We start from the raw sequence: 26394 nt of genomic DNA, 5'->3' as shown, positions 1-26394 counted from the left end.
AAAAATGTGTTATTGTTCCTAGGAATTCTGGAATTGTTCCTACCTGTGCACAAATTGCAAATAGTGATCGAACTTAAAACTCTAGGCACAAGAATGATCCTATTTAGGATGTCTCTTCACTTTTCTACCTAGAAGAAAGACGAAACAAAATTCATTACTGTTATCATTTAATAAATATTTATAGTTCATTTTTGTTGTTATAAAATGATAATCCTATCTGTAAATCCATACATGTAATAATATTATTGCGTTCATGTGTAAACCTAAGAAACATCTGACATATATCTTTCCTGTTCGTATGAATAACTTCGACTATTTGACTTTTCTTTCCTTCTTTTGTCGTAATAATAATATGAATAATAATAATACTAATAATAATGATAATCGTAATACACTGAAACCTCCCTTAACGGACACCTCTCAATAACGGACACCTCTATAATACGGACAGACTTTTTGTCCCGGCAAAAATATATGTTCTCTTACGGAACAAAACCCTCCCTTTTATGGACACTCTCAGATACGGACGCGGACTTGGGCACACCACATTGTGTGTAACACTTGTGTCAGCAATCTAAGAAATTGGATTAATGGGAAGGGGCGCTCAATGCCTTTTGCAGTGCCCATGATTTGGAGGGAGCCCAGCGACCACATCAGAGACTGTTATTTTTGTATAGTTCCTTCCGTCAAGAAGGGAATTTCCACGAAAAAGAAGCGGGCCTTGATCTATCCTAACATTCCTTCTGCAATACGCCCTGTTCCACATGGAGAAAGACTACCTGTTCCTGACCCACCTAAAGAATACGATCTTTTTTCTGATGATGATCAAGAAGTTGAAGCTCCTGAATCAAGTACTTCGAAGGACCCTACGATTGTTGTAGAAGAACCTCCATGTGAACCACATAGACTTACTCAAGAGGAACTAAGTGATCTAATCAGAGACTTGGACCTCTCGAAAAGCAAAGCCGAAATTTTAGCGTCACGCTTAAAGCAATGGAATTTATTGCAGGAAAAAGTAAATATTTCAGTGTATCGGAATAGGGAGATGTTCACTTCATTTCTTGCTATGGAAGACACACTTGTGGCATGTACAGATGTAAATGGTCTCATGAAGGCACTTAAAATTAATTACAAACCTACGGAGTGGAGGCTCTTTATAGATTCGTCCAAGGTGAGTTTAAAGGCAGTGCTTTTACATATTGGAAATGAACTTCCTTCAATTCCTGTAGGTTACGCAGTTCATATGAAGGAATCTTATGAAAACTTGAAACATTTACTTCAAGCCATTAAATATTACGATTTTCAGTGGCTCATTTGTGGTGACCTTAAAGTAATAGCACTGTTGCTAGGTATGCAGTTAGGGTATACAAAGTATTGTTGCTTTATATGTGAATGGGACAGTAGAGATCGTGGATCTCATTACCGCAAAAGTGATTGGAGTACCACAGAAACTCTTCAGCCGGGAGTGAAAAATGTACAGCATGAACCACTGGTAGATCGTAACCGAATTTTGCTTCCCCCTCTACATATTAAATTAGGTCTTATGAAAAGTTTTGTTAAGAACATGAACCAAGAGGATGAGGCCTATAAGTACCTAAGAGGACAATTCCCTCGATTAAGTGATGCCAAAGTTAAAGAGGGTGTTTTCACGGATTAGGCAACTATTCAAAAATCACAAGTTCGACGAAATTCTCCAAGGTGAGGAGAAAGCTGCGTGGAAAAGCTTGAAGAGTGTTTGTTCACAGTTCTTAGGAAGACACCGAGCAACAAATTACAAACAACTGGTAGCAAAGTTGTTATTGTGCTACGAAAATCTTGGTTGCAATATGTCTCTGAAACTCCACTTTCTTCATTCACATCTAGACTTCTTTCCCGAAGATTGTGGAGCAGTAAGTGACGAACATGGTGAGCGTTTCCATCAAGATATTGCAGCCATGGAGAAGAGATATGAGGAAAAGTGGAGTTCTAACATATTGGCCGACTACTGTTAGACTATTGCAAGGTATGCTCCAGATGTAACCTACAAAAGGCAAGCCAAGCGAAGACGCTCAAAATAAAATAAACATAATCCTATACAAGGGATCACTTGAAACTTTTGTCTACATTGCAGTGTAGTTCTTGCACAAAAAGGTATTTGTACATATTTTTCATGTTTTGATGTTAATACTGATTTTTATTACGGAATTGTTAATGTTTAACTTGACCACGGTTACTTTATTTTCTGTATCGCTGTGAAACTGGTATTTGCGCAATTTTGAAAAAGGAAGTACAAGGGTATAGAAAGCTATAGGTTAGGGTACTTCTTAACTCCCCAGCTTATCACATCACAGTGAAATAGATTTAAAAAAAAGTGAAATGTAGGTTTTTACAAGGATTTTGCTTAAATGTTCTATAAATATTAATACATTTGTATATATATAGCTACTGTTGTACAAGGGCATTTTTTCACAACCTGAGCTAAGAAAACTCTTCTATTATCATTTCCTTTCATATTATGCTTAAATGAATGTAAAAATCGCAATTTCAAAGAATTTACACACTTTCGATCAAAATTTGTTGAACAGTGCAATTGGACTACTCTCGTCTTATTTCTGATTATACGAGAATAAAAGCTATACAATTTTCTTCTATAAAACAAAACAGTAATGATTCTGTGTTAACTATATTAAAATGACAATGTCGTTAAGTATATCTGACTTTATGGGTTTTCATTTCACAAGACGAGAAGTCAACATGCGACTGAAACTAACTTCACTTTTTTGTTGTTGCTGTTGTTTTCAATTGACGAAAGCCTTACGCGATACGTTTAACGAAGTTTGTCGCTCATTCAGTAAGTATGTTCCGAGTCAATAAATAAATACAAGTACTTAAAGTTATGCTAATAGAATATCCCAAGAATTATATTCTATATTTTAGTAAAGCTTTTAAAATTTGATGAAGGTAACGTACTTAAGATCTTAGTTTTAGGATGTGATTTCCTAGGGAAAGGTGACTGACAATTAATATTGTTGCACCAGGCGGCAAATTATCTACAGCCGGTCGCAATTTTGTCGATCCCAAACGTTTCACTATTCGCGCGCTATCCTAGTCAGCTGTTTTAAGTTGGTCATGTAAAATGTACACAAAAATTTGGGCAAGCCTTTAATTTGCCCACTTCATGTTGAAAGCAAAACCAAACCAACCTCTCCGGGCTTCTAACACGTTCACCCCCGTGAAGTTAGCGACCAAAAGTTTAAAAAATCGATATATTTTTAGAGTTCTGAGTAGCACTCAATGAGTTCTAGAGTTCCTGATAGGTTAGACCAATAGTTCTGGGTAAATAAAGATTTTATAGCGATTTTAAAGTTTCGGTGCTAACTTCACGCAAAACCAAAAATCTTAAAATGTGTATAATTTTTTAGAGTTCTGAGTAGCACTCAAAGAGTTCTAGAGTTCCTGATAGCTTAGACCAATAGTTCTGGACAAATGAAGAATTTATAGCGATTTTAAAGTTTTGGTTCTAACTTCACGAAAACCAAAAATCTTAAAATGTGTATATTTTTTTTTAGAGTTCTGAGTAGCACTCGAAGAGTTCTAAAGTTCCTCATGAAAATTCAGAAGAGTTCTTGCAAAATAAGGGAGTAAACGGGAAATAAGTGTTTCCTCATAATCTACTGACCACACGGGCAATCGGTACTAATCATTAACAAGTATATAATACGTGTCTAATAAAAATCAACCAATATTACACAATACATTATAGAAATCGACAAGTGCTACTCAAAACTCTGATCGGACCTCTATTTCATTACGAAATAAGAGAGTTCTATCACTTTGTTCTCAGTCGGTTCGCTAATAGCACATAAATTGTTGATTTAAGTTGTTATAAATTAATATTTAACCATTCTACGAACAGAACTTGAAAGAACTTGACGGGTATTATTAAGAATTCTCATCAAAACACTATTAACACTCTCCTCAGAACTCTATTATTCTAAGAACCCAACCTTTTAGAACTTGACGAGTTCTACTCAGAACTGTCATCAGAACTCTATTTCATTGCAAAATAAAAGAGTTCTGTCACCTGGTTTACAGTCGTTTCTCGATTTGCCCATAAATTGTTCATTTAAATTTTTACAAATAAAGATTTAACTATTATAAATTGTTAACTTAAATCGTTATAAATAAAGATTTAAACATTCTACGAACAGACCTTTATAGAGCTTGACGGGTGGTACTCAGCATTCTTGTCAGAACTGTATTTCATTACAAAATAAAATAGTCCTATCACCTAGATCACTGTTGGTTCGCAAAGGGTCCGTAAATTGTTATAAATAAATATTTAACCATTATACGAACAGAACTATATAGAACATGACGAATACTACTCAGAACTCTCATGAGAACTCTATTTCATTGCGAAATGAAAGACTTCGATTACCTTGTTCACAGTCGGGTCGCGAGTGGCACATAAATTGTTAATTTAAATTGTTATAAATAAGGTTTAAAAACTCTACGAACGGAAGTTTATAAACCTTGACGAGTGCTTTTAGAACTGTTTTATTTCTCAATGAAATAGAGTTCTGATGAGACTTGTGAGTAGCATTCTTCAAATTCTATTAAGTTCTGTTTGTAAAATGATTAAATCTTTATTTATAACAATTTAAATTAACAATTTATGGGCCAATCGCGAGCTGATTCTAAACAAGGTAATAGAACTCTTCTATTTCGCAATGAAATAGAGTTCTGATAAGAGTTCTGAGTTACACTCGTCATGTTCTATATAGTTCTGTTCGTAGAATGGTTAAATATTTATTTATAACAATTTGAATTAACAATTTATTGACAATTTGCAATCCGCCTCTTAATAAGGTGAAAGAACTCTTTTATTGCGCAATTAAATAGACTTCTGATGGGAGTTCTGATTAGCACTCGTCAAGTTCTATAAAGTTCTCTTCGTAGAAATTTTAAAACTTTATTTATAACAATTTAAATTAACCATTTATGAGCCACTCGCCAACCGACTATGGACAAGATGATACAACTCTTTTATTTCGCAATGAAATAGAGTTCTGAGGGAAGTTCTGAGTAGCACTCGTCAAGTTCTATAAAGGTCTGTTCGTAGAATGGTTAAATCTTTATCTATAACAATTTAAATTAACAATTTATGGACCATTAGCGAACCGACTCTGAACAAGGTGATAGAACTCTTATTTCCCAAGGAAATGGAGTTCTGATGAGAGTTTTGATTAGCAATCGTCAAGTTCTATATAGCTCTGTTCGTACGATGGATAAATCTTTAATTATAGAAATTTAAATTAACAATTTAGGGACCACTTCCGATCCGACTGTCAACAAGTTAATAGAACTCTTTTATGTCGCAATGAAATGGAGTTCTGATGAGAGTTCTGACAAGTAAACCTTACGTTTGGGTGAATCGAGTTGCTGACTGAGACATATATGAGAAAGTAGTACTAAATGTGGTCAGTATTTCAGTGAAGTTGTAGGTGCGAAGCTCCAGGGGTTTAGGAGATACAGCTACCAGAACATCACATGGAAGTACAGAATAGTCTTCATACAGTTGGAGGTAAAAGCTCTGTAAGACCTCTTGTAGCGACAAAAGGTGAATAACAAATATATGGGTACATATTAGGACTAGAGAGAAGTCATATAGTAAGGGTATACCTGACGGTCGCCATCTTGAAATCCGCCATTTTGAATTAAGGTTAAGTTTTTAAAATAGGAATAGGGTCATGTGATACATGATTTAAGGCACAAATTTAACCAGAAGAACAATGGTGACGTTAATTTTTATTTACGCGCAATTGGTAAAAAGTTACAGGGAAATTAAATATTGTTGCAGCATATGTATTAGTCCTTTACCCCACCCTGTAAATTTTGTGTTAATGATAATAATTAAATAAAAAGCAAGTGGATAAATATTAGGTCTATGGTAAGAGTTGCCTTGATGGTGGCCATGCTCAAATCCGCCATTTTGAATCAGACAAAAATTTAAAGAAAACGCATAACAGTGACACCTTATTAATAGCAAATTTTACCATAAATCCAACGGTATAACCATTTTTGCTTTATCACTAACCAGCATTTGTTACGCGCCCATTGTATTTCTGATTAACTTCTAGCTCAAGCCATCTATTGCATTACTCTATTTCCATTTAATTTTGTGCTGGTTAATGATAAAGCAAAAATGGTTATACCGTTGGATTTATGGTAAAAATTGCTATTAATAAGGTGTCACTGTTAAGCGTTTTGTTTAAAACTTTTGTCTGATTCAAAATGGCGGATTTGAACATGGACGCCATCAAGGCAACTCTTACCATAGACCTAATATTTATCCACTTGCTTTTTATTTAATTATTATCATTAACACAAAATTTACAGGGTGGGGTAAAGGACTAATACATATGCTGCAACAATATTTAATTTCCCTGTAACTTTTTACCAATTGCGCGTAAATAAAAATTAACGTCACCATTGTTCTTCTGGTTAAATTTGTGCCTTAAATCATGTAACACATGACCCTATTCCTATTTTAAAAACTTGACCTTAATTCAAAATGGCGGATTTCAAGATGGCCGCCGTCAGGTATACCCTTAGTATATGACTTCCTCCTAGTCCTAATATGTACCCATATATTTGTTATTCACCTTTTGTCGCTACAAGAGGTCTTACAGAGCTTTTACTTCCAACTGTATGAAGACTATTCTGTACTTCCATGTGATGTTCTGGTAGTTGTATCTCCTAAACCCCTGGAGCTTCGCACCTACAACTTCACTGAAATACTGACCACATTTAGTACTACTTTCTCATATATGTCTCAGTCAGCAACTCGATTCACCCAAACGTAAGGTTTACTTGTGAGTAGCAATCGTTAAGTTATATAAAGTTCTGTTCGTAGAATGGTGAAATCTTTATTTATAACAATTTAGATTAACAATTAATGGGTCACTCGCTAATCGACTGTGAAGAAAGTGATAGAACTCTTTTATTTCACAATGAAATAGAGTTCTGATGAGAGTTCTGAGTAGCACTCGTCGAGTTCTATAAAATTTTCTGTACGCAGAATGGTTAAATCTTTATTTATAACAATTTAAATTAACAATTTAAGGACCATTTGCGATCGGACTGTGAACAAGATGACAGAACTGTTTTATTTCGCAACGAAATGGAGTTCTGCTGAGAGTTCTGAGTAGCGCTCGTCAGGTTATATAAAGTTCTGTTCGTAGAATGGTTAAATCTTTATTTATTACAATTTAAATTAACAATTTATGGGCCTCTCGGGAACCGACTGTGAAGAAGGTGATATAACTCTTTTATTTACTAATGAAATAGAGTTCTGATGAAAGTTCTAATTAACATTTGTCAAGTTCTTTAATGTTCTGTTCGTAGAATTATATTTTTTTTTTATTTATAACAATTAAAATCAACAATTTATGGGCCGCTCGCAAGCTGATTGTCAAGAAGGTAGATAAAACTATTTTATTTCGTAATGAAATAGAGTTTTGATCAGAATTCTTAATAATACTATTCAAGTTCTTTCAAGTTATGTTCGTAGAATGGTTAAATATTTGTTTATAACAATTTTAGTCAACAATTTATGGGCTATTCGCGAACCGTCTGCGAACAAGGTGATATAACTCTTTCAATTCGTAATGAAATAGAGTTGTGATGAGAGTTTTGAGTACCACTTGTCGATTTCTATAATGCTTTGTGCAACATTGCTGGATTTTTATTAGGCACGTGTTATATATTTGTTAATGATTTGCACCGATTGCATGTGTGGTCAGTAGATTATGAGGAAACACTTATTTCCCGTTTACTCTCTTATTTTGCGAGAACTCTCCTGAATTTTCATGAGGAACTTTAGAACTCTTCGAGTGCTACTCAGAACTCTAAAAAAATATACACATTTTAAGAATTTTAGTTTTCGTGAAGTTAGAACCGAAACTTTAAAATAGCTATAAAATCTTTATTTACCCAGAACTATTGGTCTAACCTATCAGAAACTCTAGAACTCTTTGAGTGCTACTCAGAACTCTAAAAAATATACACATTTAAAGGTTTTTGGTCTTGCGTGAAGTTAGCACCGAAACTTTAAAATCGCTTTAAAATCTTTATTTACCTGGAACTGTTGGTCTAAACTATCAGGAACTCTAGAACTCTTTGAGTGCTACTCAGAAATCTAAAAAAAATAGACATTTTAAGATTTTTGGTTTTGCGTGAAGTTAGAACCGAAACTTTAAAATCACTATAAAATCTTTATTTACCAAAAACTATTGGTCTAACCTATCACGAACTCTAGAAATCTTTGAGTGCTACTCAGAACTCTAAAAAATAGACATTTTAAGATTTTTGGTTTTGCGTGAAGTTAAAACCGAAACTTTAAAATCGCTATAAAATCTTTATTTACCCAGAATTATTGGTCTAACTTATCAGGAACTCTAGAACTCTTTGAGTGCTACTCAGAACTCTAAAAAAAATATACACATTTTAAGATTTTTGGTTTTGCGTGAAGTTAGCATCGAAACTTTTAAATCGCTATAAAATCTTTATTTACCCAGAACTATTGGTCTAACCTATCAGGAACTCTAGAACTCTTTGAGTGCTACTCAGAACTCTAAAAAAAATATAGACATTTTAAGATTTTTGGTTTTGCGTGAAGTTAGAACCGAAACTTTCAAATCTCTATAAAATCTTTATTTATCAAAAACTATTGGTCTAACCTATCAGGAACTCTAGAACTCTTTGAGTGCTACTCAGAACTCTAAAAAAATATAGACATTTTAAGATTTTTGGTTTTGCGTGAAGTTAGAACCGAAACTTTCAAATCTCTATAAAATCTTTATTTATCAAAAACTATTGGTCTAACCTATCAGGAACTCTAGAACTCTTTGAGTGCTACTCAGAACTCTAAAAAAATAGAGACATTTTAAGATTTTTGGTTTTGCGTGAAGTTAGAACCGAAACTTTAAAATCGCTATAAAATCTTTATTTACCCAGAACTATTGGTCTAACCTATCAGGAACTCTAGAACTCTTTGAGTGCTACTCAGAACTCTAAAAATATATCGAATTTTTAAACTTTTGGTCGCTAACTTCACGGTGGTAACCCGTTCCTACTACTACTACTACTTATACTATGCATCCGTATAGTAAAACTGCACGCTTATTTTAATGAAAAAAGTGAAAATTAAAAAAAAAAAACTTTAAATGGGCCCGGTTTGAACCCACGCTGAAAGCAACTTTCATTATTAGCACGCTCTGTAAATCACTTTTTTCAGCATTATTTTCACTCTTATTGTAATGAAAAAAGTGTTACGAGAATTTTAAAGAAAATATTAAAAAACTTTCCTTGGGGAGGGTTTGAACTCACGACAAAAGTGACTTCCATTAATAGCACGCTCGGTCACGAGGGCCGATAGCATTTGTTGTTTGCTTTCTACTATATGTATATAGTGATTTTTGATGTTCTATCTGTATCGGCCAATAAGATCTGAAAATACCTGAAACGTTTAGGATCCCAAATATGTCAGCCGGTCTAATCAAAAGTATTTGATTTTATATGTAGTACAGATAAGATAACCAAATATATGTATATTACATGTCATTTTATTTTTTGAACTGTCTGATAATGATTTAGATTTGTTATCGATTTTATGTATTTCAGTTTCAAATTTTTGTTTCAGAAATACAAGTATATTGAAGACTGAAGATGTCTATGTTAACAGCTATATTTGCATGTACAACTGCATACCTATTCTTAAACACTAATGCAGAAAGTGAATACTGCGAAGTATGCAAGAAACACACCTTGTGCTTGTATGAGGTAAATTTGTAACTTGTTGTTTAGTTATATCTTAAATATAAGTTCATAGTACACAAAATCTTTAGTGTTACAGGAACTTTCGAATTTTTAGCGACCAAATTCGAAGAAGTCAGCACAATATTTGTGTTAGAAACTCAGTGAAATCAAACGTATTTTAGCAAAATGTCATATTTAGAATCATATAGTAGGTTGAAAAGCACTAGCCTATGAAACTTATGGAACACTGAACACTTTTGGCTTGCCTTCTTCTTAATGGTGGGAAGAGGTGCAATATGTAATGGACTGACGAGCCGTGATGGACTTCGCATGAGACACGGCATATATTAACACCACCACGCCATATCCCAATTTTATATTTCACATGCTAGTGTTGGTGTTATGTAAACCTGACATGCACAGTGCGAGCAATTTTAATATTTGAACTCAACAGACACACTCAGAAATGGACGCCCCATACACCCATTTCCAAATAACAATATGAAAGAAACATACCTGCGGAAGTTTCTGTCCCCTAGAAAAACAACGAAAACACACTATTTACTCTATACAAGACTGTTTGAATCACAACTGCACCCTCTGCCTGAGTGGCCTTGTATCAATAACTTGTCGCATTTGCAACTCCTTTCTCTCCCTCCCTCCCTTCTCTCTCTGTATATATATATATATCACGCAACGCACTGAAAACAACGCAATGTCCGTATCTCATCACGTCAAATGGGTTCTCAAGGTGACCTGTGACCTTGATCTGACAGTGACCTCTGACCTTGACACTTGACTCACGCATATTTGGTTGGGTTCCCATACAGCTTTTTCTTTGTTATCACTTCGATTTATGTTTTTTCAGGTTCTTTCAGAATTTAAATCGCAGTCCCATAAGGAAAAAAAATCGAAATTTGACCTTTGACCCTATATCTCTTCAATCTTTAGTACAAGTAACATTCCTCTTGGGCGAAACAAAATTTATGTCCTTCGTCTAAAGTTACACCAAATTGCACGGCTTTACCTCCTATCACTTTTGCACAGTGAACCAATAAAATTAACACATGAAATTAAACAAGAATTAACCAACACTCTGTATATATATATATATATATATATATATATATTATCCAGTGTTCGAAGTGGAAAAAAGCAGAGATGGTATGTTTTGTTATGATTTTAACTCAACATACCGGCTATTTAAATATTGTCTTGATCACTGAAAAACCAGAGGCGGTATGGCATACCACCGCATACCGTCTCACTTCGACCACTGATAATATCTATTCGATTCACTAAACAACTATACTCGACTTACAAGAGAGATAAAAAAGACGCAATAAAATCTAAGGATCTGCACTTTTAGAAACGTTCTAATGACGTCCTTTAATTTTGCAACAACGCATTGTTTTCGGATAAGAAATTCGTACATTTAGTCTTGAATATTGACTGATCTTTCGGGACAGTCCAGGTGAGTTTCTTGAGTTTTAAACAAAGAAATGATCAAATTTTCTTTTTATATGAAATAACTTTGAAGAATCAGAGAAACTCCCTCTAAGGAACACAGTTTTGCCTCGCAACTTGCTGAATTATTTCAAGCAATGTCTAAAGCAAAGAACGGAGCAGTGTGTAACCGAAAACTGACATAACAATTTTGTGTCCTTATAGACACGGATGAGATTCGAGAGAACATTATTCAAACTGCTGCAATAAAGATGCAGTTTTGGCTTTGCACAGCAGAATCTTCTCTCAAAGGAAAAATTTAAATTGTGTGTAATGGAATCCATTTTAAATACAAAGTACAAACACAAATCAAATACCTGAAACATTTCCATGTATACGGATTAATGCAAAACTAGGATCGTATAGCACAAAGAATCGTACGACACACCAATTACTCTGTAAACTGTAATCAATACAATCAGAAAGATAACATTCGTGATACACCGTACGCCGTCCAACGGTGAATACGAGCTAAATAAAACTACATTTCGACTCTTCAAGAGTTAGTATTCTTGGAACGTGTATCACTCGCTTGTCAGATTTCATGTATTGACCAATATACTCGTAAATGACTCTTCGTTTGCAATTGAGTTTTCCTGTGATTGAACATCGCTTATGACCATATATGTCCGATTCGAATTAACAGTTTATTTTATATTATGTTATATATAAAGCTAAATGTTTACTTGTTTGGCCTCCATATCCGTGGCTTTCTCTAAGTTTTCTGCTTCCTCTACATTATCATTCCACCATTCCTCTCTCCTTCATTATTCATCCGTCTCCTTTAGTTTAAAAGACCTAATCATGGAACGTAAAACTAGAAGTTTTATTTCATATAATTTTGTGTCTTTAGAAGTCCACATTGTTGAATGGGTATATTATACTTATAAGATAGATAACTCTACAAAATTTGCTGACACCAGTTTCAAACTTTTACAAGAAACGATTTTGAAAGCTAAAATTAATGAATTGAAGATCATAGTAAAATCAAAGATCATATATTAGGGCATCGACGAATTTGAGGAAGGCTATTAACCTCGCACTTATATATTAAAGAAAGCCGACAGAAAAATTATTCCTGATACAGATAGCAAGTCGAATGGATAGAAGATTTTCATTGACAATTTGTTTAACATGCAGCCCAAAAGTGATCTTAGCAGAGAAAGAGATATGCCGTGTATTCCAAAGTGTAACCTAAGAAAAATGGAAATCGCTATAAAAAAAATTAAAGAAACACAAATCTTTAGGTATAGACGAAATTTCTCTTGAGTTAATTTTATCTGGATGGGAAATTATGAAACTCATTCTCCTTATCTGGACAAGCAGGAATTGGCAAAATAGTAAAAAGAATAAATTATTGTTCTAATTCATAAGAAAGGAAACAAGACTGATTGCAATAATTATCGAGGCATTTCTCTTTTGTCAATATCCTATAAAATCCTATCAAATATTCTATTAACAAGACTGACCCCATATGCAGTTAAAATTACTGGAGATCATCACTGCGGATTTAAGCGAAATCGATAAATTGTTGACTAGAGATTTACCATTCGACAAATATTTGAAAGAATTACATCAATATCCCGGTACATCATTTATTTATTGATTTTAGAAAGACCTACAACTCGGTTACGAGGGAAAATTGTACGACATTCTTATAGAATTTGCAATTTCGAGAAAGATGATTAGTTAATTAAGATGTGTTCAGATGAATCCCAAAGGGGTAAACGGCTCCTGAACGGGACATGTTATCATCTGCATGATCTTCAAATACACTCTCAATAATTAGTCAGGTTTCTAGTCTCAGCAAGCCATTATCGCACTTCACATCTCTCAACAACTGGTGTTTCATGGTTGAATGAACTTTCTTTTTTTCCTGAAATCAGCATCGCAACCTTCTGTCTTAAGATAAAAAAAATTTAAATCTAAATATTTAACAGAATAAGGAGATATCACTAATAAATTTAATTTCGAGAGTACACTAAGTAATACGAAGTACATCGCACATAATCTTATTATTAACTTCCTAATAATGATAGGAGACAAGACTTGAAACTTAAGGCTTTTATAAGATTCAGGAGTAGTAGTTAACTCTTGCGAGCGACATCTTTCTGGACTATCTTCTGAAACGCAAATCAGTTTTATCAAAAACGACTCAGGAGATTCTGCTTATATTTCATAAATAAATATTTAAATCCAATAACCCAAGAATAATGTGTAAAACAAATCCTTATTTAAAAATATGCAGGAAAGGTAATTTCCTGTTAGGGATGTTTTTTTTTTTCTTTTTTAATACGGCATGCGATTTTATTGATACTTCCTTCAACTTGCAGAAATAACTGTTTGGGATCGCAATACATCAAGTTTACGTGAGGTAAAAGGAGTTAATTCTACCCGATGTTGCACGCTTGAACATGCTCATACAAAATAATTTTCCAGTGAAACCTACCGAATAAATTATTCAATTTATTTAAAATATGTGTACATTTATCTTTTTTATAGCATTCATACAATCCTCACTTGTTGCGATTGAAAATAGTAGGGTAAACGGGAACAAACACCCCAGACTTTGGGATTTCCATATTTTAAATAATATAAGAAGAAAATAATTTTCTGTGAAGACGTTCGCCAAAATTGCTTGATTTTGACATAATAAAGAGTATTGTTTGTTTATGGCTTAACAAACATCCCAATGCATGTAGTTAAAATAGATCAAGGCCCCCTTATTCTCCCGATATTCTGAAAGTTATTTCCGCGATAACTTTCGTGAAAAGTATTCGCTTTTGAACAACGTAGTATATATATTGCTTGCGATTTAAATTAGTGAAGAATGGGGATAATCCTAGGTAGGTCATCCCACTGGCACTTGAAAGTCTCTTAAGTGGTAACTGTCGTTAAAAAAAAAAAAAAAAAAAAAAAAAGCAATATGTGCATTGTTGTATATAATTTCTGATGCCTCAAATTTGCCACAATTTCCTTGAGTTTAAAATCAATCAAGAATGAAGAAGTTATTCTTTTGAACATGACTTTAAAATACATTTTGTGATGATAAATTATATTTTTTAAAAAGTCAAAACATCGGAATCACAAATAAGAATACAAAATCATATTCGATATTACGCCACTAAGGGGGAGGTCGAGTTGGGTGAGCCTCCCTCTCTATGCCACTGCCTCGAAGCATAATCATGGAACATTAAACTAAAAGAAAAAGACCGTGTCAGAAGAAAATCGGCGATGCTAATAATAATAATAATAATAATAATAATAATAATAATAATAATAATAATAATAATAATAATAATAATAATAATAATAATAATAATAATAATAATAATAATAATATTAGAAGTAGTAGTATGAAAAATATTTCCTACTGTTTGCTAGATTAATATTCGAGTGTAATTTAACATTTTAAAACAGTCTTTTTTTTGGGGGGAGGGTTGCGATTTCCAGGTGTTGGCGCCTTAAATTTGGATGTTTTTTTCAAGAGATTATTCAGTGTGTTAGCACATCTTAGGCAAAATACTGCTGGTTAGAATATCCACATGAATTTATAACATGCGATATTGTCATTTATAAAATGTCACGATAAATTATATGCTGTCTACTAGTAGGTTGTACTAAGTAGGCTACAACTTCGAGGCGCAATGTCAACTTCCCTTCACACTTTATCCAGGCTTAGGACTGGCAGTGTAATGGTAGTGTATAAATTATTACCGCTACATTGGCGTACTTAAAAGTTAAAAATTGCCATTCATTCAGTTTAACGTCCCCCACATTATGCCGGCTAGGCCAAAGGAGACGGAATGATTCCTTAAAATAACATTTTATGTTTTCGAAATCCACTTAAAGCTAGACCAAATGAGCACGTAAGAACGTTATAGTAATATGGAGAATAGGAATTAATTACCTTTGTGCATACCCATACGAAAAGTTCTGGCTACGTCTATAGATGGAAAGCCCTCCCAGCGGGTCTATGTCTAGCTCGCGCCCTTTAGGTGGACGAGGCCCCGGGTTCGATTCCCGGCAGAAGATTATTGAATGATAGTGGTTCGGATTCGACATTAAACTGTACGTCCAAGTCTCACATAGCCGCGCTGCGGAAAAAGGAAAAAAAGCTTGAAAGATGGCTTGAAAATTTTAAACTCAAGGAAATTGTGGCAAATTTGAGGCATCAGAAATTATATACAACAATGCACATATTGCTTTTTTTTTTTAACGACAGTTACCACTTAAGAGACTTTCAAGTGCCAGTGGGATGACCTACCTAGGATTATCTCCATTCTTCACTAATTTAAATCGCAAGCAATATATATACTACGTTGTTCAAAAGCGAATACTTTTCACGAAAGTTATCGCGGAAATAACTTTCAGAATATCGGGAGAATAAGGGGGCCTTGATCTATTTTAACTACATGCATTGGGATGTTTGTTAAGCCATAAACAAACAATACTCTTTATTATGTCAAAATCAAGCAATTTTGGCGAACGTCTTCACAGAAAATTATTTTCTTATTATATTATTTAAAATATGGAAATCCCAAAGTCTGGAGTGTTTGTTCCCGTTTACCCTACTATTTTCAATCGCAACAAGTGAGGATTGTATGAATGCTATAAAAAAGATGAATGTACACATATTTTAAATAAATTGAATAATTTATTCGGTAGGTTTCACTGGAAAATTATTTTGTATGAGCATGTTCAAGCGTGCAACATCGGGTAGAATTAACTCCTTTTACCTCACGTAAACTTGATGTATTGCGATCCCAAACAGTTATTTCTGCAAGTTGAAGGAAGTATCAATAAAATCGCAAAAAAAAAAAAAAAATCCCATAACAGGAAATTACCTTTCCTGCATATTTTTAAATAAGGATTTGTTTTATACATTATTCTTGGGTTATTGGATTTAAAAATTTATTTATGAAATATAAGCAGAATCTCCTGAGTCGTTTTTGATAAAACTGATTTACGTTTGAGAAGATAGTCCAGACAGATGTCGCTCGCAAGAGTTAACTACTACTCCTGAATCTTATAAAAGCCTTAAGTTTCAAGTCTTGTCTCCTATCATTATTAGGAAGTTAATAATAAGATTATGTGCGATGTACTTCGTATTACTTAGTGTACTCTCGAAATTAAATTTATTAGTGATATCTCCTTATTCTGTTAAATATTTAGATTTAAAATTTTTTACCTTAAGACAGAAGGTTGCAATGCTGATTTCAGGAAAAAGAGAAAGTTCATTCAACCATGAAACACCAGTTGTTGAGAGATGTGAAGTGCGATAATGGCTTGCTGAGACTAGAAACCTGACTAATTATTGAGAGTGTATTTGAAGATCATGCAGATGATAACATGTCCCGTTTAGGAGCCGTTTACCCTCCCAAAGTAATAGAGAAAGCCTAATAGTTAATTAAGATGTGTTTAGATTAATCCCAAAGTAATAGAAAAAGACAATTAGTTAATTAAGACGTGTTTAGATGAATTACAAAGTACTAGAAAAAGCTAATTGGTTAATTAAAATGTGTTTGATGGATCTCAAAGTAATCGAAAAAGACAATTAGTTAATTAAGACGTGTTTAGATGAATTACAAAGTACTAGAAAAAGCTAATTGGTTAATTAAAATGTGTTTGATGAATCTCAAAGTAATCGAAAAAGCTAATTAGATTAATTAAGATGCGTTTAGATGAATTACAAAGTAATAGAAAAAGCTAATTAGTTAATTAAGATGTGATTAGATGAAATACAAAGTAATAGGAAAAGCTAATTAGATTAATTAAGATGTGTATAGATGAATTACAAAGTAATAGAAAAAGCTAATCAGTTAATTAAGATGTGTTTAGATGAATTCCAAAGTAATCGAAAAAGCTAATTAGTTAATTAAGATGTGGTTAGATGAATCCCAAAGTAATACAAAAAGCTAATTAGATAATCAACATGCATTTAGATGAATCTTAAAATGATCGAAAAAGGTAGTTACTTAATTAAAATGTGATTAGATGAATTACAAATTAATAAAAAAGTTAATTAGTTAACTAAGATGTGTTTAAATGAATTACAAAGTAATAGGAAAAGCTTATTATTTTCCATAAGTAAAAGCTTTGCTTTGCATATATTTAAACACAAACAAACTATTTGCTGAGCAAAACAATATACTCACATAAAAAACTACATACGTGTTACGGTTTCGCCAACTAACATTTTGGCTTCATCAGACACTATCTAGCCTGTCTGATAGTGTCTGATGAAGCCAAAATGTTAGTTGACGAAACTGTAACACGTATGTAGTTTTTTATGTGAATATATTGTTTTGCTCAGCAAATAGTTTTTTGTGTTAAAGCTTATTAGTTAATTAAGATGTGTTTAGATGAAATACGAAGTAATCGAAAAAGCTAATTAGATTAATTAAGATGTGTTTTAATGAATTCCAAAGTAATCGAAAAAGCTAATTCGTTAAGATGTGTTTAGATCAATACCAAATTAATCCAAAAAGCTAATTAGTTAATTAAGATGTGTTTAGATGAATCCCAAAATAATCTAAAAAGATAGTTACTTAATTAAGATGTGTTTAGATGAATCCGAAAATAATATAAAAAGCTAATTACTTAATTAAGATGTGTTAAGATGAATCCCAAAGTAATCGAGAAAGCTAATTAGTTAAGATAAATACACTGAACACCAAATCTTTTCCCCTCTCACTCAATATCTTAGAATAGTGGCTTAAATATCGGTCTCACAAAATTGGTTTATTGGGTTCGATTCCCGTTGAGGTGATTAAAGCATTTTTTATCATTTGCAATATTAATATATAATAACATGAAAAATGTTCAATTTCTCTCGGTCTTATAGTTGAAAAGACTTTGTTCTCAGGTGAAATACATAAGTCTATAAAATGACGACAGCCGTATTAACCTTGATTCGTACTTTCTTGGACCGTGTCGTATTTAACAAACAATTTATGGGTACATAAGGTACATCCTTAGTATGGGTAAAAGATATGACTGATCAAGAACAAACCGTATTGTTCCCTAGCAACGGTGGTAATGTTCTTTTCTTCTTCTTCTACTACTACTATTGCTACAAATAACAGTAATAGTTTCGATCGCCATATCCGATGCGTTCCATGTATCCCTTCTACCAGAATTTATAAAAGGTACAATTCTTTACTATATTGTTATGTAGTCCTATATTTTGTTAAATTATTAATACAACACTTAAATCATCCTAATTCTTTTACCCAACAAAAGGGTGTTACTATATATCGTGATGAAGATATCAAATCTTACGTATTTTATTGTCAACATGACTATAACGTTATTATCAATATCAGTGTACTACCACATTGACAGGTCCTTGCAGCAAATCAAATTTTCTCCAATGTTAAGGAATCAGAATTTTCGATCTTCATATCACCCAGAAGCTGATACCTTCTTCTTCCCCAGTTTCTTCCAGAAACTAATCCTTCCAAAGTATTTCTTATAATTCATCCTTGGACAGTATCCTAATAAATTTGTTTTCCTTTTTGCTATCTACTTCAGAATTCTTCTTTCTTGGCTCACTCTTCTCAGAATTTGTTTATTTCTTATTTTCTCTTTCCAGCTGATTTTTTCATAATTCTGCACAACTACATCCCGTGCCTTAATATAATGGATATAATTATAATTGTAGAAAAATAATGTGCGAAAGTACAGTAATATGAATGTGACAGTGCAGCTCTGCATTACAACACTGGATGGAAGACTCAGAGCCCATTCTTGTAGCCGTCTTTTCCTGAGTTCATATTTATTAAATATGTCGTGGTAACTGTTTATCTGAACATTTACTTTTATTTCATTAATTATGATAATTGCATTTATAATAGAAAATTGAAATCTTTGCTGTTGGGCGTGTTTCCATCTTCTAGTTCCCACCCTGCCCTATAAAATTAGTCATAAAATTAGTTTCGCGTATAAATTTCTAATTGCATGCAAATTTGCGTTTATTTCAGTCTAATTTTACACCAATCCAAGTGTCACTGATTATTCTAGAGATTTTAAACCGAGAAGTCGAATATTTATTTTGGAACTGAAAGTTAAGAAACTACAATATAAGTAATAAACACAGTTTTAGAACCAATGCGTTAAATTTGAAATTTAGATATGTAACAAATTATTTCATCATATCCATATGTTTAATGAAATAAAATAAACGTTTAAGATAGAGTTTCGAACCCATCGGCCTTCAAGTTTATTATGTTTTTTATGAAGACTCAGTGCCTCGCCACCCTCGCCTACTGTTAGCACAAGCACTTCTTGCAGCTAATGTCTATATAAGAAGGGAGGAAAAATATAATTTTCTTTGTACAGATCTGTGGGAATTGTGAATCTAGGCTCACTTTTTAAACTTAATTACTGAAAGAATTTCCTCCTTTCTCTAAACAGAACTATATACCTTCTTCGCCCCCTACCTTCTACTTGTTACTAATTTTTTCTATCCTCTCGTCTCAGTAATTAAGATATGTTTAGATAAATTCCAAAGTAATTGAAAGAGCTAATTTGATTAATTAGGATGTGTTTAGATGAATCCAAAGTAATCGAAAAAGCTAATTAGTTAATTAAGGTGTGTTTAGATGGATCCCAAAGTAAAATCTTCATTTTCGCGACGACAAAAGATTTGGAATTGAATAGTATTTATAATACGAATTTCCAGCTTTCAATCGACATTTAATTTCTTCGTTGATATGATTTTGATCTATTACTATTGACCCTAGATATTTGAAAGTATCCACTTTCTCAAAGCTATTATTTGATATTTTGACAAATCTCTCGCAGAAGTGGGAATACAAAGTAGAAACTGGATTCAGTTTGCTCAGAACAGAATGTCAATGGATTGCTTTTGTAAACGCGGTATTGAACTCCGGGTTCCATAGGCCATAAAGTTAGTTTCTTCAACGAAGTCCATCAGTTTTAAAACGTTAAAGGGAATCCAGTTGTTCCAGAAGCTGTCCCAACCTAATATTCATTTAAGGCGTAGATAAGCCTTATCCCTTTGGGAATCTTATCGTACATTTTGTACGATACGCATTTTTCTCTTCTATTTGAGCTTTTTCGTCCGGTTTTTCTTTTTCTTTTCTTTTTTTTTTTTTTCGAGTCCAGATACATTGTAGAAGACATTACGTATGGTTTCAGACCGTCCTGCGTCCAGACATAGGAGGTGATGACGTCATAATTTTGAAATAGAAATTTTCCTTTATGAAGCCTATGTTCATTATTTTTTGGCGGGCTTATTTTTTCACGTAGAAGATTGAAATTTTGCACAAATATTCAGTCCACCGAGTAGTATTTACCAGATTTTTTGTTCCCATGTCAGTGCTAAAACAGGGGGAACCAGAGGGGTGAAGGGTTGAAAAAAGGGATATTTTTACCCAAAAAATCCCGTTTTTCAGGATTTTCCCGCCTCACATACATGATGGAGACACGTGAGTCATACTGTCTGAAAGGCAGTTCCATTCTGAAGAGAATGACGGTCGAATCATTATCCTAGGTTAATTAGGGACGTCTCAGGGATTTTTTGAAAAATATACTTCTATATAGGGAAAAATGGGACATGGTGGGTATTTTTTGTCGGGCTTACTTTTGCACCTAGAAGATTGAAATTGTGCACAAACATCCACCCCACCTAGTAGTATTTCTCAGATGTTTTCCAGATCTCTGTATTAAAACAGGGGGGTCCAGAAGGGGAAAAAATTGAAAAAAGGGATTTTTAGACAAAAAAATCCCGTTTTTCATGATTTTTCCGCCTTACATACACGATGGAGACACGTGAGTCATACTGTCTGAAAGGCCGTTCCATTCTGAAGAGAATGACGGTCGAAGTATTATTCTAGGGTAATTAGGGACGTCTCAGTGAATTTTTTTCAAAATATACTTCTGTATAGGGTAATATGGGGAATTTTCTGAATTTTTTTTGGCGGGCTTATTTTTGCACCTAGAAGATTGAAATTGTGCACAAACATTCAGTCCACGAGTAGCATTTAACAGATTTTTTTCAGATTTCTGCGTTAAAACAGGGGGGTCCAGAGGGGCTAAAAGTTGAAAAAAGGAAAAATTTAGACCAAAAAATCCCTTTTTTCTGGAATTTCCCGCCTTACATACATGATGAAGACATGTGAATGGTACCGCCTGAAAGGCAGTTTTATTCAGAAGAGAATATGGGCGACACATGTCCCTAGGGTAATTAGGGATGTCTCAGGAAATATTTTCCCTGAGATCATAGTGTTTTGTGGTAATTTGGGGCATTGTGGGAATGTTTGATAAAATTTCTCCCGCCCTTACTATTCAAGATAGAAACTTGAAATTTGGTACACGCATTTAGTTTACCAAGTACTATTTATCAGATTTTTTGGAGGTCTCTACGTCCACACAGGGAGGGGGGGCAGGGGGGCCCAAAGTTGGACAAAAAAAATTTCCCTCTCAAAATTTTCCCTTCGACATCAATTTTCCCTCTCCTGGTATATGGTATGGGCATGCAAGTGGTACCATATGAAAGCCAGCTCTATTCTGAAGAGAATGAGGTATGAACCATGATCCTAGCATAAATAGTGACGATGCAGTAGCTGCTTGACTGAAAGTCTAAAAAATAGCCCAAAAAGCCAAGATCCTATAAGGGATAAGGGATTGCAGAATATCTAGAGTTAGCTCATTCAAGTTTAACTTTAGGAAATTCCAACCTAGATTCTGCTTGTTCAAATATTAACATCTAAGAGAAAACTATATTTGCTGCCCGTCCTGGCTTATGAAATTGTTCCAAACTTGATTTTTTCCCATTTAAAACAAAATATCTGAAGCCAAAAAATAGACTAAGAGAAGGGAACACCAATTATTTGCCTCAAACGAGAATCGCACTGACTGTATAGCCTGGTCTTGTTTATAGGTTGAACCAAACCGAGAGTCTACGAAAACTTGTTCAAAGCGACTCGTGAAGTATCCAAAACACTCTTCTTTTTAAAGTCTGGAAGTGTTTAAACAGTAAACCCTACTTGGAAACTTCACGACTTGCTCAAAAAATGGGTTCCGGAGCTCTCTGGAGGTTATGTACCTGGAATTATTTTTATACGATGCAAATTAACTTCTCTTTTATCTGTAGAATGACTGTAGAAGGTCGCTTTTCCTGGTGTTACTGACACTCTTTCTATAGAACTGCAGCAACAGCTATTAGAGACGATCTACTCGGGAGAGTAATACTCCCGGAAGTACGTTTTTTCTCGCGCTACCCTAGCCAGCTCTTTTAAGTTGATCACAAAATGTATATAATGAGGGAACAAAACAAGCTCTGCTGGGCTTCTAACCCGTTCCTACTGCTACTCCCCCTCCTCCTCCTCCTACTCCCCTCCTCCTGCTCCTCCTTCTACTACTACTCTTCCTCCTCTTCCTCCTACTCCTCCTCCTGCACAAAAGTAAGTAAATCACTTTTTTGAGTATTATTTTTATCTTAGTTTAATGGAAAACGTGTTATGAATTTTTTAAAAAATAAAAAATCTTTCTTTGGGCCGGGTTTGAACCCACGTTGAAAGCGATTTCCGTTACTAGGCTATAGCGCTAGCACACTTTTTGTATTTGTCCATCACAAACCACTTGGCGCGAGCTGGGATCGAACCAAAGACCCCATGCACCAGAAGTGAACGCTCTACCACTTTTCATTACAACTTAGTATTAGTGTAAGTCGATAAACAAAATAAGGAAGGTGATACAAAGGTACAGGTACAGGAAAAGATACATTGTGGATGTAGCACTCAAAAAAATTTGCAAATAACCTATTGCGAATGGCAAACGGAATTTGGTTTAGTTGTGCACAAAAAAAACATAGTGTAGGAAGTATGAACAAGTTTTTGAGATTCTCCTAACAAATATAAAAGAGTGTTTGCAATCAACCAATTAACAACTTGGTATTTAGTTCTCAAAAAAGTAGTCAGGAAAAAAGAATTAAGTCTATTGAAACAGCCGTGGGAGTAGAGAGGCACATATGGGCCACATACCGACAAAACTGAGCCCACACCACTGATGTTTCACCACATTCTGTAAGACGGTGTTGAATAGTGTCCTTTACATTGTAAGAAGCACTAAGATCAGAGTCACTAAACCCAAGTGAATGTCGTCGGGCTACAGTATCAACAATGAGATGCACCACAATGAACCACACGGATCTTGCAAGATAAGTTAAATAAGGCGTATGTAAAATACGCCAGATACTTGCCAATTATGATGGGGATGCTTAGCAACGATATTAGGAGTAAGAGTACAAACTGAGCGAAGGGTCGAATACATCTTTTGACAGAAGGCACTTCGTATAAATCATTATTCAATAGTCCATAACAAACATCATACAGAACTGGTTTCAGGTAAGTATATTGAGGTGGGAGATGTCCAAGATAGAAGGGCGGTTCTAATGGATCACGCTGCAATAAGTTCATGAGGAGCTGAGTGGTAGATGATCAGGATGCTCGTGCAGTAAACGTGATCACCGTTGGAGAAATAGGACTTTAGTTTGCAATTCGACATCTTTCAAATTTAATCCACCGTTGTGAAGATCGTTGCACAAGATTTGGAAGGAAAACGATTAATCATAAGTTTCTATAGAAAATTACCCACGTCTTAACTTTTGCAAGATGACAAGGAGAAAAAGGCAGTACTTGAGCAATAAATAGAACTGAGATAACCCATACAGACGCACAAAATCTAGACGAGATAAGAATCTAAGGTTACGATATCGATGTTGGTGAAGCACAGACGTTAGCCGATTGATAGCAGGTCAACGTTATTAGATTAATAAACGGCTTAGGGCTTTGCATGGGCAGTGTGGCTACTATCTATCTTCCTATTTCATTCATAAAGTATTGGATTTACAGTTTAGACTTAAGTTAATTTAATTGACTTTAGTTGAAGCTAAAGATCGTTCGGTTTTGTCAATAATTGCTTAATTTAGACACCTTAAGAGAAACTACTAACCTGGTTGCTGTTGAAGTACTTCAGTCTTGGTATGGAAGTGTCGAGATTACAATCACTAAAAATATAGAGACTCGGATGTCGACTCGCGGGATCTTTCCGAAACGGGAGTTTAGTCGAAACTGTCCTCCTTGAGCTCTACCTGCAGGTCGAAAACTACCTTCCGTATTTCTTGCAATACTATGAATTCCTATCGTTGCAATTATCTCGTAGGTGACTAAATTGTCTTCCTTGTAGCAAGACTTCCTTATACCTGACTCTGAATTTTTACCAAGTGTTTTACATATTTCCTGGTTGCGAAGTCTATAGAGTAATGTGCGTATACACGGAAGTCTGGTTTTAAGCAATGCAAGAGATTCTTAAGTCAATATCCTTATACACTTATACTATCTGACTTGCCAATTATTAATGTATCCACTACAATATCAACCACACGAGAACTAAAAGTCACTCCGAAGATTTTAACCGACTGCTGTAGCTGACCAATGGAAATAGTAGTAATAATGCTTGATTTACCCACAGGCATTCCGTACGTTTTATGAGAGTTAAGCTTGGCTCCAGATACTCATTCATAGAGCCTTACGTTCTGTGTTAAAACGTTTAAATAGGCGTGACCAGTCGTGAAGCATGTAACATCGTCCATAAATGAGTAAACTCGCAAAGAAGTATTATATATAATGGCACCATGAAGGACATGGGCGTTATGTAGAAATGGCCCTAATCTTAGGATAAAAAGCTGACTGCTCAACGGACCGCCGTTACTAATGCAAACGGCATAACTCATATACTCATTAATTTTCAGTTTAATTGTCCAATTATGATAGTTTAACCAATTAACAGTTTAATCCAATGACAGAGGAAATCTCCAAATTCATAGGCTTGAAGAAAATAAAATAAATATAAATGGTTCACTCGATCAAAACCATTAGAATATTTCAAGACAACTAAGGCCGCGTCACATTGTTCAATATCTTGATTGTAGATGATGACGCGTATAGCAGCAAGAATATCTTGAGCACGTTTATTTGGTATGCCACTATGCTGTATAGGCTCAAGGAGATGGGCAATAATAGTTTGTAATCGGGCACTTATACATCGACTAATAATTTTATAATCGCAGGCCAGTAAAGATATGGGTTTATACTCCGCCAATGTACGAGGATGAGGCTTCTTTGGAATCAACACAATGACAGCAGTCCGAGAGGATTCCCCCAGAATGCCTACTTGTAGTACATAATTCACCCAATCAGTAAGCATGGGCCCCATTAAGTGAAAAAAGGCCTTTTAAAACTATACACCTAGTCCATCTATGCCAGGCGTTTTAGAATTCCTAGCTACGAGGACGCCTTGCTTCACTTCCTCTGAAAAAATGGTTGGGTGAGCTCTTGTCGTTGTTCCTCCATTAATCTATGCGACAGACGAGCAAAGTAGTCAATAGGTGGTGCTTCTACAACATTCTGCAAATTGAATAATCATTGGTAGGATCGAAGGATGATAGCTTGTATATCAGAAAACTTAGTGACGGATTCTTCATTTTCATCGGTGATACTTTTAATAAGTTGAGACCTAGAGCGCTCATGCTCACGCAATGCTTGATAGACAGACACACACTCATCGGAATCCATGAATAGGGTTTTACTACAAATGTAAATTCCTGCTCGATGACGACGATGGATTTGTACTAGTTTTGATTTCACCTCGTTAATGGATGCTACTCTTTTGTCTCCTTGAACAGCCAGAGCATATAAATTATGTAGTACACCATAATAAAAGTCATACATTTGATTGTAACCTTGCACCTTATCTTTGCAATAGGAAATAGACATATAACGAAGCATGCGTCTAACATTGTATTCTCAATAGTCAGCAATGGTTTTACAAAGAGATCGCCGCTGAACGAGGCGGTGCCAGGTGTCTGTAAACTCTTGTACATATAATGTTTCACTAGAAATGATGTATTGAGATACCAGAGACCTCTGCCCCTTGGTATTTTGTTAGCGTTTAACATAATACTGAAATGTGGTAGAAAATGGTGAGAAGAACCTGTGGAGGAAATTTGCATATGAAGTAGCCCGCGAAGCAGAGGTAGAGAAACAAGAAAACAATCTA

General features: G+C 34.4%; 1 protein-coding gene across 1 annotated transcript in view; it reads left to right on the top strand.

The window, feature by feature from the left end:
* Nucleotides 1–26394, top strand: part of LOC145684736 (venom allergen 3-like) — a 354554-nt gene that overhangs the window by 51007 nt on the left and 277153 nt on the right. The window contains exon 2 of the mRNA XM_081757113.1: nt 9686–9825. Coding sequence (XP_081613239.1) covers nt 9712–9825 — 114 coding nt within the window. The 5' untranslated portion in view covers nt 9686–9711. The remainder of the gene's footprint in view (nt 1–9685; nt 9826–26394) is intronic.

This window comes from Thermobia domestica, chromosome 5 (assembly GCF_964235325.1).
Source record: "Thermobia domestica chromosome 5, izTheDome1.hap1.1, whole genome shotgun sequence".
NCBI classification, from domain to species: Eukaryota; Metazoa; Arthropoda; class Insecta; order Zygentoma; family Lepismatidae; genus Thermobia; species Thermobia domestica.
The sequence above is the reverse complement of the archived record's forward strand: the minus strand, read 5'-3'. Positions and strand labels throughout refer to the sequence as shown.